General features: G+C 44.8%; 1 protein-coding gene across 1 annotated transcript in view; it reads left to right on the top strand.

Annotated features, from left to right (window-relative positions):
- Gat (sodium- and chloride-dependent GABA transporter) overlaps positions 1–13842 on the top strand; it is a 583447-nt gene that overhangs the window by 313469 nt on the left and 256136 nt on the right. The window contains exon 2 of the mRNA XM_075670790.1: positions 7822–7953. Within this exon, the coding sequence (XP_075526905.1) occupies positions 7822–7953 (132 nt within the window). The remainder of the gene's footprint in view (positions 1–7821; positions 7954–13842) is intronic.

A 13842-nucleotide genomic window follows, 5' to 3' on the forward strand; every position in this document is an offset into this window, starting at 1 on the left:
GATGCTTTAGCTGAAAAGGCAGACAGAATTATGGAAGTTGGCCTCCTAGGCATCGCTGCAGTCCGCCGTGGTCACGTTGTTGCCGCTTACACGCCATCTCTTGATGACCATCTTGAGCACATTATTGTGTAGAATGCAAACCTCGCGCGACAGGTCGACAAGCTTCTAAGTGAGTTGGCTGTATTTCGTCCACAAGCTCCTCTTTAATTACCCGAGCCTCCATTTAAGGGCACGATAGCCGGGTCTATCTTTCCTCGCCGCGGTCGTCTTAAATCTGTTGTTACCACGCTGGTTACGGTACCCGCGCTAGATAGTGCCGTCCACCTCGCAGTTTCGCAGGAAGCTACCGGGCCTTGCACTGAGGACGGCTAGCGTTGTCGGTCCCGGGACCAGCCGTTTCTTCCACGTATTCCACGCCTGCGCTACCTCATAGACACCGGCGCCAAAATTTGTTATTCTGCGTGCGTTATCAGAGCATCGCCGACGTGACCATGCTACGCCTTTGCTCACCGCCATCAATGGCTCCACTTTTAAAACTTAGGTCAATAATCAGTCACTCTGGACATTGGACTGAAACGGAAATTTTTCTGGTGTTTTCTTGTAGCCGACGTCCGAGTTCCCATTACAGGCGCAGACTTTTTGTGGCAATTCAAGTTGCTCGTTGACATCAGAGAACATCGCCTCATCAACACCGAAACCCACTCTAGTGTCCAAGACATCTTGTCGCATGTTCCACATCACTGCAGCTTCTCCACATGCACTCCAGGATTCTGTGGCCCTGGTGAGCAGTTGTTGCGGAATTTCCTGTCCTTTTCCTTGCGCACTTCACTGACACACCTGTCGAACATAAAGTAACAGACCATATCCTCACGAAAGGCCCACTGGTCGCACGATCTCGTCGCCAGCACAACGCCGCCTCAAGGTTGCTCACTAGGAATTTGAGCACATGCGCGAACTTCATTTTGTGCGGCCCTCATCTAGCATTTGGACCTCAGCACTCCACATGGCACCCCAAAAATGTGGTGATCGGAGACCGATACCCGATTACACATATACAAAATTTCCCTGCCGCACTCTATGGCTGTAGAACCTTGAGTAAAATTGATTTGATAAAATCGTATCACCAGATCCTTGTGTAGCCATCAGACATACAGAAGACTGCTATCCTCACTCCTTTTGGCATATTCGAGTGCCTCCGTGTGCCGTTTGGACTCCGTAACGCAGCTCAGACATTTCAGCGTTTTGTGGATTAAGTACTTCGCCGCCTCTCGTGTTCCTTCGATTGAGATGATCTCATTGCCTTCAGCTGCAGTACGTCCGAACACTAGAGTCACCTCCGCCATCTTTTCACGCCACTGCGGCAGTACGATCTCGTTCCCAACGCCACAAAGAGCGAACTCGGCGTCTCAAAGTTAGATTTACTTGGCCATCGCGCCGATCGTCACGGTATCCGCCCACTATCCAGTCGTGTCAGTGCCAGTTCCGCATTTCAACGACCGACAAAAGTGAGGAAATTTCGGGAGTATTTAGGACTCATAAATTATTAACGCAGGTTCCTGCCACGCTGCGCCACCATCTTGCAGCCACTTCATGACTTGTTCGGTGGCCACATGAGACCAAGTGTTCCTTTCCCTTGGACAGTCGCAGCAACCACACCTTTCGAAAACATGGAAGCGCAACTCGCAAAGGCGACACTCCTTGTTCATCCTGTACACAACAGCCTCACTTTCATCATGCTTGAAGCTTCGGATGTAGCTGTTTTTGCTGCCTTCCAACAGTTTGTCGCCAGCACTTGACAGCCTGTCTATTTTTTCTCTATGATGGCACCACAAAAGCGGCGCTATAGCACTTCTGGGCCCGAGTTCTGGCTACATACCTTTCCGTCAAGCACTCACGCCATTACCTCGAATGTCATCAGTTCTTCATAGGCACAGATCACGTGCCCCTAACGTACGTCCTCAATTCAAACAGCACCCCGTGTACTCCTCGTGAGCTTGGACACCTGGCGTACATATCTGAGTTTACCAGCGACATTCGTCATGTCAACTGCAAGCGCAACACAGTGGCCGATGCACTATCTCGGCTGCACGTCGACTCGACCTCCGTCCCCAGATGTAGAGAGATTTCACACCACGGGGATTTCACACGCTTACCCGCAGCACAGCGTGATGATAACGATCTGCGCAAACTCCGCGCCACTGGTACTTCACTGGTTCCTGAAGATTCTTTAATGCCTGGTAGTGGCGTTCCTATTATCTGTAATACTTCAAACAACCGCTATCTTCCATATGTGCCACCAGCTTTTTTCCGAACTGTTGTTGAAGCCCTACACTCCCTTTCACACCCGGGAACGAAAGCGTCGCAATGCCTGGTAAGTTCCAAATATGTCTGGCCCCGTATAAAAGCTAATGCTCGGAGCTGGACGCGAGGTTGTTTTAAATGCCAACAAACTAAAGTGTTTTGACACATAGTCAGCCCAGTAGAAAGTCTTCCACGTCCTGATGCCCGCTTCAGCCATATCCACAGAGATATCGTTTGCCCTTTGCCTGCTGTGCAAGTGCATAGATACATATTAACGTACGTCGACCGTTTTACTAGTTGGCCCGAAGCTGTTCCGCCTACCAAAACTACCGCAGAAACAGTGGCACAGGCTGTCGTCGAAGTATGAATCAGCCGGTATGGCGTAACCTCTACTTTTGTCCATGACATGGCATTATCTGAACACACTACGGTAGGTTTAACCTGACAATAAGAACGTTCTACCAGTCCGTTAGACGCCGGATGGTAGGCAATGTCTCAATGTTTGTGTACCAAGGGCCGTATAACGTAAAACTATTTCAATATGTTTTTATTCCAATCTTCTGACGACAAATTTGCGTAACCGCCGACGCAAGCATTGGACGGTCATCCGCAGGCTTGTCCGAACAGACCAATGAAATGCTCTCCTCGTTTATGGGAGGTCACTTTTCTTTAGTTGAAAAATGAATAACATTGCCTACACTCAGTGGCTTGCCTTATGTAATTGGCTGACAAGAGGTGAGGAGCACGCTCAATTGGAGAGGGGTTCGATGGGGCCGAGCCACTGCAGTAAAAATCCATAACCGGATGAAGAGGGTGGTGGCGGCGTCTGCGTTTGGTCCACTTTCCCTTACTTAGCTTGAGGTCGCTGGTCAAAAATCGCGGCAGCATGCAACGGAAGGTTAAGAATGCCGCTAAAACGGATCCTCAGCAAAGAATAGTTGGCACTGTGAGGTCGTAAACGTGCCGAAAGTGCTCGAAAACGTCACACGGCCCCACGAAAAGATTTATTGCACGAAAATAAAGCCGTGCTTTCTGGCAGGTGCGAGTAGTCAGTGCCTGAGCGATCGGCGGCAGCCATCTTTTATTCGTTTCGGAACGGGGCAACCTGCGGCCATTCAGAAGAAAATTCAGTTTTGTTCGGCTTTAACGCGTACACGTCACTTTGACGCAGTGAGTTTATGAGGTTTTGTCGCGTCGCGTGACAGGCAGGTGAAATGGGTGCAGCCCGAAAACTTTTGACCAATAGCCGAGGGCTAATGGTCAAAAGGCGCCGAATCAGAAATAACTATTTTTTTTTGTTCGGTCAAATCATGCGTAATCAGTGTGTAAACGTCATATCAAATGGGGAGCTATCGTGGTTTTTGTGATGTCACGTGGCAAACAGGTAAAATGGGGATGGTTTAAAACAGTTTTTGACCAATTGCGGTGGGCTGATTGCAGAATTGGAATAGAAAAGTTTGGAATAGTTTTACGTTATAGCGCCCCTACTTTCTACAGGGTTCTTTAGGGGTAAAGGATAATTACAGCCGTCCGGAGCGTACCGGAGCGACGCTTAGGAAACGCGAGAGGACATTGTGATGACCTTCATTTGAAAGGTGAAAAGTTTCTCGCGTCGGCTTTAGTCTTTGCCACGCTCCTGCGATGCATATACGAGCCCTGAACCACTCCTCGCATCGCAACGTGCAAGGTAGCGATAGCAGCAGCAGCAGTGGAAAGGTCGAAGGAAGGGGCAAGGAAAAGTTCGCTTTGAAAACTTAGTGATCTTCGTCTGCAAGTCGCATAGGGACCTCAATCAATCAATCAATCTTTTTATTTCAGTATTAAAGACACTTGGTGGGTACAGACAAAAAGCCACCCATCAGGCTTGACGAGGCCTGCACCCCCGAGTACTGGCAGACAAGTCGCATAACAAATACAGCACGCCAACATAAATAAATCGGACAGTGTACAGAAGTGAGGTTTTTTTTTGTACGGTATTAAATCAGCTGCTATTGTCCTCAATACGAGTAAAGGAAGCATAAGAACAAATCATTATGTAAAAAGAAATACTAAAATGAAAAATGAATACGCTTGAACACACGACAGGTTCAAATGAGTACATGAATATTGCACGAGATTACACATTCTGTTGCGAAAGCAAAAGCTCCGGAAAATAGGACGTCACAGCGGAGCTAATTAGACAATTAGGTGTGGCACTGTGTTATATTTGGAACTCTGAATTATTAAGCAGCACAGGTATCTGGTATTTTAACATCTGAGTGCCGTACTTTCTACGTGTTCTAGGCACCTTCCAAAACTCACGCATTCTCAATGTACGGGCTTGCTGAAGCCGGCACAGTCCTGACAATTCAGTAAGAAATGAACTGTCATTTTTCACTTCCAATCTATAGCGTTTATTTAACATTATAGGGTAAAGCTCATTTACTGGTAATAGATTTAGTGCCTTGCAGAACAGCAAGAGAATTAGCAAGTGTAAAAATAGCAAGCGCCCTAAAGAAATCGCTGTGAACTTTACTTGAGTTGTCAAGAATGATTCGCCACGCTCGCAAATCAATACGCCAGGAGTTCTGCAGGCCTTTCTACAGGAGTGCATCTAAGCTGACCTTGTACCACCAGTGCACTGCTGCTATCAGCCAATTTACCCTCAAGTGGACTGCGAGACGATTAGTGGGAGCTTCAATCAGTCTTTCTCAGCAGAAACGTTCTGGTGGGACCGAACTCTTTTGCGTTCCCATGCTGGTATATTGGTGGAGCTTGTTTAAGCTGGAAATCGGAAAAAAAATCACCGATACTCCCTGAAGCGAAAAGTGAGCGGCGCTCTATGCCTCTTTTCATTTCGCGATACATTGGCTGGCGCAGACAATCTGTGCCGTGCGGCACGTTTCAAAGAGAGCGAAGCACGGCGCGACTGCGTCGCTAAATTGCAGACGTAGCGAGTGGGTCACACGTGGGCGCGAATCACAGCAGCCGGTGCCTACAGACCGTACAGACGACGTGCGCTGCTCTGGCGCCATGTCGTAGCCATTGTCGCCGCGCTACACTTCGCATGCTTTCGCCATCCTGCGCTTTCCGCCTCATGGTTCCGCTGCGCCCTTTTCTCCGCTTTCCTCCTCGCGTGTTTCATCCCTCGCTGCGCTCCGCGTTAGCGTTTATCTTTCGCTGTGCTCGTTCGGTCGGTTACGCCGCTGCCGCGAACAACAATCACGACGCACGCCGCAGGAACGAGCGCTTTAGAGCTGCGCTCTGAAATTCGGGGCGCCTCCCCTGTAGACTTGTTTGACAGGTCACAGCTCACAGTAGCTACTCAAGTTTCGTGCGGTACTTCATAATGCCCAGCAGTCGTCGTCGAGGAATTGGTCAGCAGCACAATGCACGACAGCTAAACTGGATTCCAATGCTTGCGGCGTGGTGTGTTTTATTGGCACCTTGTATATGCGCTTGCTTTCTCGAAGAAAGAGGCTAGTCATTGCTCATGAGTGTACCTGTTCCAGCGAGAACTATGATTTACAAGTCGTCAAAGTTTGTGAAGCCTCCCTGGGAGGCATTTGAGCAGAGACGAGGCAATTTTTATTTCTGCATCAATTCAATTGCAGAATATTATGCAGCGTTATTAACTATGATGAACGTTCTGGCGGGTAACGAAAAATCATAAAGCAATTTCTAAGCTTCATGCGCTTTTAGCTAACTTACTTCATTAGACACACGTAGAAACGTTCTTTTAAGTCGCTGGGATATGGCCATGGTGGTGGGAAGGGCAATCTAGACGACGTGTTAGTGACTTCACAGTGGCACAGCGCTACTAACAAACGGATTTTTATTGCACTTGGTTACCATATATATACCACCGCACAACTGGAAGAAAAAAAGCCACTTTGGGCTGCTGAGCACGAGGTCGCGGGATCGAATCCCGGCCACGGCGGCCGCATTTCGATGGGGGCGAAATGCGAAAACACCCGTGTGCTTAGATTTAGGTGCACGTTAAAGAACCCCAGGTGGTCAAAATTTCCGGAGTCCTCCACTACGGCGTGCCTCATAATCAGAAAGTGGTTTTGGCACGTAAAACCCCAAATATTATTATTATTATTAAAAAAGCCACTGTCGCACATAGATTTCTTTCCGGCAAAATTACCCACCATAGGCTCCTGTCGCTATAGGAACGTGATTTTTTTTTACAGCGACACAGATGGGCAATTTACCGAGTTATCGTTTGGGATCATATAGAATGCTTCGATGATCTCCCTAGTTACTTGATCTGGGTTTGTATATTTCGCTTGTGATAATATGAAGAAAACCGTTATAATATGAAGAAAATTGGCAATCGTGTTGTCGTTGACGTTGCCTTTTCAGCCCCTTTGAAATTGTCTGGTTTGTTCAGGAGAGTTAACGATAGTACAAAGAGGCGCCGTAACTGCAATAAAAAACACACAAAAACCGAAAAGCGGTTGTTTTCCTTGCATGGAAGGAGTGGTGTACCGAATTCTGTTAGACTGCGGGAAGGAATACATTCTTCAGACCGGAAGGTGCCTCAATGATCGCTTACGGGAACATTCGAAAAATAATAATCTGGTGAAGAATAGCCGCACACTGTTCGCGTTGTGGCTGTAAACCCTTGTCTGACAAATCACAAGTGTTATCAAGGAACCTAGATCATGGGACTAGAGAGGCAATCGAGGCATTTTAAATTTTCAGGAACGATAACTGTGTAAGTTGTCCATCTGTGTCGCTGTAAAAAAAAAAAAGAAATCATCTTCCTATCGCGGTAGCGCCCTATGGTGGATAATATTGCCGGAAACAAATCTAGGTGCGACTGCCGCTTTTTTCTTCCTGTTGTTCAATGGTATATACATGGCAACCATGTGCAATACAAATTCGTTTGTTAGTCGAGCTGTGTCTTCGTTCGTTCCCTTCTGTTGTCATCCTGTTTTTTGGGCTCTGCCTCAAGTTATGCAGTAACAACTAGCCAACCTGCATGTTCTATTAAACTTCAGTGTTAGCCGCACGATGACCAAATATAATACTAATTTGAACAAAGACATGACTGTGTAACTATCTATTCATTGCCGATTTTTGTTTCAGTCACCCGTTCATGGTTTTAAGATCCCTGGCAATGGAAAATCAAAACGGAAATCTGTGCTTTCGGAAAAATCACATTAAGAAATAAATATATCCAGGTGCAAGGAAAGATAGCAGTTGCTTATCGTGCAGCTCGGAATAATTAGCACTGTTATTTAATTTTTGCAGTTCTTCATGTCTGCATTGAATGGGTGTGCTTGACTGGCTTTACATTGATGCGTTTGGTGGGGTTTAATTAGCTATCTCTGTAATAACGCAGTTATGAGCTATGCCTAGATTGTTTTAGGTGTTTTTATTTCGGACCTCTCGGGTTGCCTCGATTTTTACCAAGCGCATCGTGTTTTACTGATGAGCCAGATATGTTGCAGTTATTACGTACGCTCGTTGCCCAATCTAAACCCTTCTACTTACCTCATTGGTGTAACAGCAAGTGTATACTGTTCCCAGGAGCATTCCTGGTTCCATACCTGCTGACACTGTTCCTGGCGGGTATTCCAACCTTTTTCCTCGAGACGTCTCTCGGGCAGTTCCTCAGCATTGGCGGCCTCGGCGTTTGGAAGATATGCCCAGTCTTCAAAGGTAATACAGCTCCTCTCTCTGCATTTCGTGGTCACCTGCTCTATTAAATGCGAAAGATGTTCGCAGGATGTAGCACTATTTGGCAGTATCATTTTGCCACTAGTGCTTCAAGAACTACAAGATCACTATATATGCTTCACACTTTTCATCTGACTATTTGTGCAGTCTTACTTTGTTTTCGATATGCAAAAGCTCCAACTCCAAATCTGAAGCCAAATACCGTGAACCCATCATCAATACCAATAGTGAACCAGCGGACAGGGGTGCGGGGCTCACTCTACGTTCGATTTGGTAAGAGCAGACTCACCGATCGCATCTGGAGCTGTTAGTGCCTGTCACGTCTTTTGTAATATTCCGCGATATGCTACGTCTACTGCCCATTATGAATCGCCAAGCCCCAATAGGAGATTTAACAAATGCTGGTGAGACAAAATTGGACAGATAGTTTTATACTTGGTAAATATTAGTTTTCTTCCTTATTTACATTTCTTTAATTTCTTTTCACTGTTTCTGACACACTAGAGGTCAAGAGAAGGTAAGGCAAAAGGTGGAAAGCACTGTTCATTCACTGTTAAGCAATAAATGAACGCTGTAGAAATTTAGAATAGATAGCGTATGGAATTGGTACAACGAACGAGTGAAGCTGAACAAGATAGCCAAAAAAAAAGAGTCTTTATCATGCCTGAGGGCAAACATAGCCTATCTTGGTTTATTTATTTATATATTTATTTATTCAGTTTACCCTACAGGCTCGGAGGAGCATTGATCAGGGGGGGGGGGGGTTACAGAAAAATGACGAATATTTAACGCAAGAAAGGGAACTACATAGTAAGAGCAACAAAAAAGTTTGTACATTAGAAAAAAGGAACACTGGTAAACATTGGAAAAATACATACAAATTCGAAGGAATACAATGGAAGACAAAGTGCAAAAACGATACAAAGGCGAATACAATACAAAGTCGTACAATACAGAGAAGCGAACATGTGAAGTTCCAAATGTTTACGAAATTTGGCAGGATCATTTATTGAGACAATATTATTTGGAAGGCTATTCCATAGCGCGAGTGCGCGCGATAACGCAGAGTTATTGAATGACTGTGTGAGACCAAAAATACACCCGAAACTAAGGTGATTATGAAGTCGAGTAGATGTGCGAGAAGGAGTTTCAAGCGGCAAGCGGCTGGACCATGAGTTATAGTAGTATTTATGAAAGAGGCACAGCAGAGCAACAGAGCGGCGGGAACCCATGTCCGGCAGGGGAACATCGTGTTTAATTTGGGTAATGTTAGATTGACGACTGCAGTTAGAAGTAATAAAGCGGGCAGCACGACTTTGGATGGATTCCAATTTATCTATTAGGTATTGTTGATGAGGAGACCAGATTGATGACGCATGTTAAGAGCGTACAAAAGTTTGGTAGGCCTGTTGACGGATGGTAGATGGCAAGAGGTGCAGATGACGACGTAAAAAGTTAAGTTAGCTTTAGCGCATATCTTCTGGATATGAATGCCCCCCCCCCCCCCCCCCAGACTAGGCTAGTACAAAAATAAACGCCAAGATATTTGTGAGTAGAGGCACGGGTAACTTCCGACGAGCAGCTTTTGTAACGCAACTTAGTATGAACACAGCACTTAGATGTGTCAAGTGTCATTTGCCAATGATCGTACCACTGTGTGACTAGGTGAAGGTCATTTTGCAAAGTTAGGTGGTCATCATGACAGTTAATCGTTCTGTAAATCACGCAATCATCCGCAAAAAGTCGTATGCAGGAGGAAATGTTGCTGGGCAAATCATTCATAAAGATTAGGAAAAGAAGAGGGCCTAACACACTACCCTGGGTTACAGCTGACGTTACAACAGACGTCGAGGAGGTAAAGTTATTCCCAGATACGAACTGTTGCCGATTAGACAAGAAATTGCGAAGCCAAGATAAAAGGAAGGCAATGATGTGCTCGAGAAGCTTGTAACAAATGCATGTTAGTGAATTGGGGCGGTAGTTACCAGGTGAGTGTCTGTTTCCATCTTTGAATATAGGAATAATTTTGGCTATCTTCCATTCAGCAGGAAGAAGACCTGTGGATAAAGACTGCTGAAAAATATAGTACAAAATGTGACTGGATATAGCTGACGTGTTCTTTAGAATATTAGAATTAATATTGTCAATGCCACATGATGTAGACATCTTTAGATCGCGTATTAGTTTTTAAATGCCTTCAACATTAATATTTAAAAGGGCAGTGAAGCGATGATGAAGGTTGGAGACACAGGAAATAGAGGAGCAGTCTTCATTGGTGAACCCAGAGCTAAAAAACGAATTCAAAGTTGAAGCACACTCATATGCAGAGACAGAAACATTGTCAGCGTCATGTAATGTTACTGTATTACTGTCACGATCAGGAGAGATAGCTTGCCAATACTTTCTAGTGTTAGTGAGTACAAGTGAGGACAGATCTTTGCAAAAATACCTCTTTTCGGCTTCACATATTGCTAGGCAGTAAGATTTATACAATCATAATATTTAGAACACGACGAGGGACATGATAACCGTTTAACAGAAGCGTATAACCTTTTCTTTTTATTTCTTAGTGATCTAAGTGATTTATTAAACCATGGGTTACGTTTGTCATTAGATATAGTGACTAGTGGCACATATTTGTCTACTAGAAGTGACATATTATTTCTAAATGAATTCCCATTCGCTTCAACAGAATTATTTGTGAATGATGGAAGAAACGTTTTCTGCAAGAAAACCTCAAGTTCATTGTTCATTTCTTCATAATTTGCTTTGCTATAATCCCTGATAATCTTACGTTCAGCACCAGCGAATTTCAGCGGAATATAAATTGAGTACTGCAGTAGATTATGGTCACTCAAGCCATCAAGCTGCATAACAGGGCTTATGCTATGTGGCTCTGTTGCGAGAACAAGGTCTAATATATTACAACCGCGGGTAGGCTCACAAGCCATCTGCATGAGATTGAACTCTAAACACAGCTCAATAAGATCACCTGAATAAATGCTCCGTAAAGACAAGCGAGGCCAATTAACATCAGGGAAAATAAAATCCACACTTGGGTAGATTTTATTAGTGGGAAACTGTTCAAGGGCCCTGGTAATACTTTTATCAAGATCAGACATGAACAAGCGGTCAGCGGCAGGTGGGCGATAAGAAACGCCCATCAGAAACTTCCCGTATAATGTAGGAAAAGCCACCCAAATTACCTCAAGAGCAGTGTCAGTGTCAACGAGAAAAGAAGTAATAGTTTTATTGATGGCCACCAACACGCCGCCCCCCTTCTTATGTGAACGATCATGGCAATAAATGGCGTACTGATTAGAAGTATGAAATAACTCGGAGTCACCTACATCTGCATGAAGCCAGGTCTCGGTTAGCAATACAACGTCAGGCATGTTGTCATCAAGATATGATTCAAGCAGAGCACGTTTTGGCAACACAATAGGGCACATTTTGTACACGACATTAGATAAAATTTAACATTTTCGACGCAAGTTAGAGTTTGCTAATGTTGATAAAAAAGTGGGTATTTTGTACTTAATTTTCTTAGTTTCGTACTCCGACCCAAAAATGAATACTTGAAGGTGGTTGTTTCCCAGTTTGTACTGTTTGCTATTAAATAAGTATGTTAACATACATTTGATGCAGATCGACAGAACGAAGACGTAGACGAGATACGCAGAACGAGCGCTGACTCTCAGCTGAAGGCGTTATTGAAGATGATCGCATATAAGAAATGACAACATACGCAGAATCTAAAGAAATCTAAAAACATAAAATACAACAGCAATAGAAACAAATGCATCGCATCTACCGTCGCACTAGTCACACGTGCGGCTACACACCGATGTTGTTAAATCATCATCATCATCATCAGCCTGGTTACGCCCACTGCAGGGCAAAGGCCTCTCCCATACTTCTCCAACTACCGCGGTCATCTACTAATTGTGTCATGTTGTCCCTGCAAACTTCTTAATCTCCTCCGCCCACCTAACTTTCTCCCGCCCTCTGCTACGCTTTCCTTCCCTTGGAATATAGTCCGTATCCGTTAATGACAATCGGTTATCTTCCCTCCTCATTACATGTCCAGCCCATGCCCCGTTTCTTTTTCTTGATTTCAACTAAGATATCAGTAACTCGCGTTTGTTCCCTCACCCAATCTTCTCTTTTCTTATCCCTTAACGTTACACCCATCATTCTTCTTTCCATAGCCCGTTGCGTCGTCCTCAATTTAAGTAGAACCCTTTTCGTAAGCCTCCAGGTTTCTGCCCCGTACGTGAGTACTGGCAAGACACAGCTGTTATATACTTTTCTCTTGAGGGATAATGGCAACCTTCTGTTCATGATCTGAGAATGCCTGCCAAACGCACCCCAGCCCATTCTTATTCTTCTGATTATTTCAGTCTCATGATCCGGATCTGCAGCCACTACTTGTCCTAAGTAGATGTATTCCCTTACCACTTCCGGTGCCTCACTACCTATCGTAAAGTGCTGTTCTCTTCCGAGACGGTTAAACATTACTTTAGTTCTCTGCAGATTAATTTTTAGACCCTCCCTTCGGCTTTGTCTCTCCAGGTCAGTGAGCATGCATTGCAATTGCTCCCCTGAGTTACTAAGCAAGGCAATATCATCAGCGAATCGCAAGTTACTAAGGTATTCTGCATTAACTCTTATCCCCAATTCTTCCAATCCAGGTCTCTGAATACCTCCTGTAAACACGCTGTGAATAGCATTGGAAAGATCGCATCTCCCTGCATGACGCCTTTCTTTATTGGGATTTTGTTGCTTTCTTTACGGAGGACTACGGTGGCTGTGGAGCCGCTATAGATATCTTTCAGTATTTTTACATACAGCTCGTCTACACCCTGATTCCGCAATGCCTCCATGACTGCTGAGGTTTCGACTGAATCAAACGCTTTCTCTTAATCAATGAAAGCTATATATAACGGTTGGTTATATTTCGCACATTTCGCTATCACCTGATTGATGGTGTGAATATTGTCTATTGCTGAGTACCCTTTACGGAATCCTGCCTGGTCCTTTGGTTGACGGAAGTCTAAGGTTTCCCTGATTCTATTTGCAATTACCTTACCAAATACTTTGTAGACAACGGAAAGTAAGCTGATCGGTCTATAATTTTTGAAGTTTTTGGCGTCCCCTTTCTTATGGATTAGGATTATGTTAGCGTTTTTCCAAGATTCCGGTACGCTCGAAGTCATGAGGCATTGCGTATACAGGGTGGCCAGTTTCTCTAGAACAATCTGCCCTCCATCCTTCAACAAATCTGCTGTTACCTGATCCTCCCCACCTGCCTTCCCTCTTTGCATAGCTCCCAAGGCTTTCTTTACTTCTTCCAGTGTTACTTGGGGGATTTCAAATTCCTCTAGTCTATTCTCTCTTCCATTATCGTCGTGGGTGCCACTGGCGCTGTATAAATCTCTTTAGAACTCCTCTCAGCCACTTGAACGATCTCATCCATATTAGTAATGATATTGGCGGCTTTGTCTCTTAACGCATACATCTGATTCTTGCCTATTCCTAGTTCCTTCTTCACTGCTCTTAGGCTTCCTCCGTTCCAGAGAGCATGTTCAATTCTATCCATATTATGTTGCCTTATGTCAGCTGTCTTACGCTTGTTGATTAACTTCGAAAGTTCTGCCAGTTTTATTCTAGCTGTAGGGTTAGAGGCTTTCATACATTGGCGTTTCTTGATCAGATTTTTTTCGTCTCCTGCGATAGCTTACTGGTATCTTGTCTAACGGAGTTACCACCGACTTCTATTGCACACTCCTTAATGATGCCCACAAGATTGCCGTTCAGTGCTTCGATACCAAGGCCCTCTTCCTGAGTTAAAGCCGAATACCTGTTCTG

Source organism: Dermacentor variabilis, chromosome 9, assembly GCF_050947875.1.
Source record: "Dermacentor variabilis isolate Ectoservices chromosome 9, ASM5094787v1, whole genome shotgun sequence".
NCBI classification, from domain to species: domain Eukaryota; kingdom Metazoa; phylum Arthropoda; class Arachnida; order Ixodida; family Ixodidae; genus Dermacentor; species Dermacentor variabilis.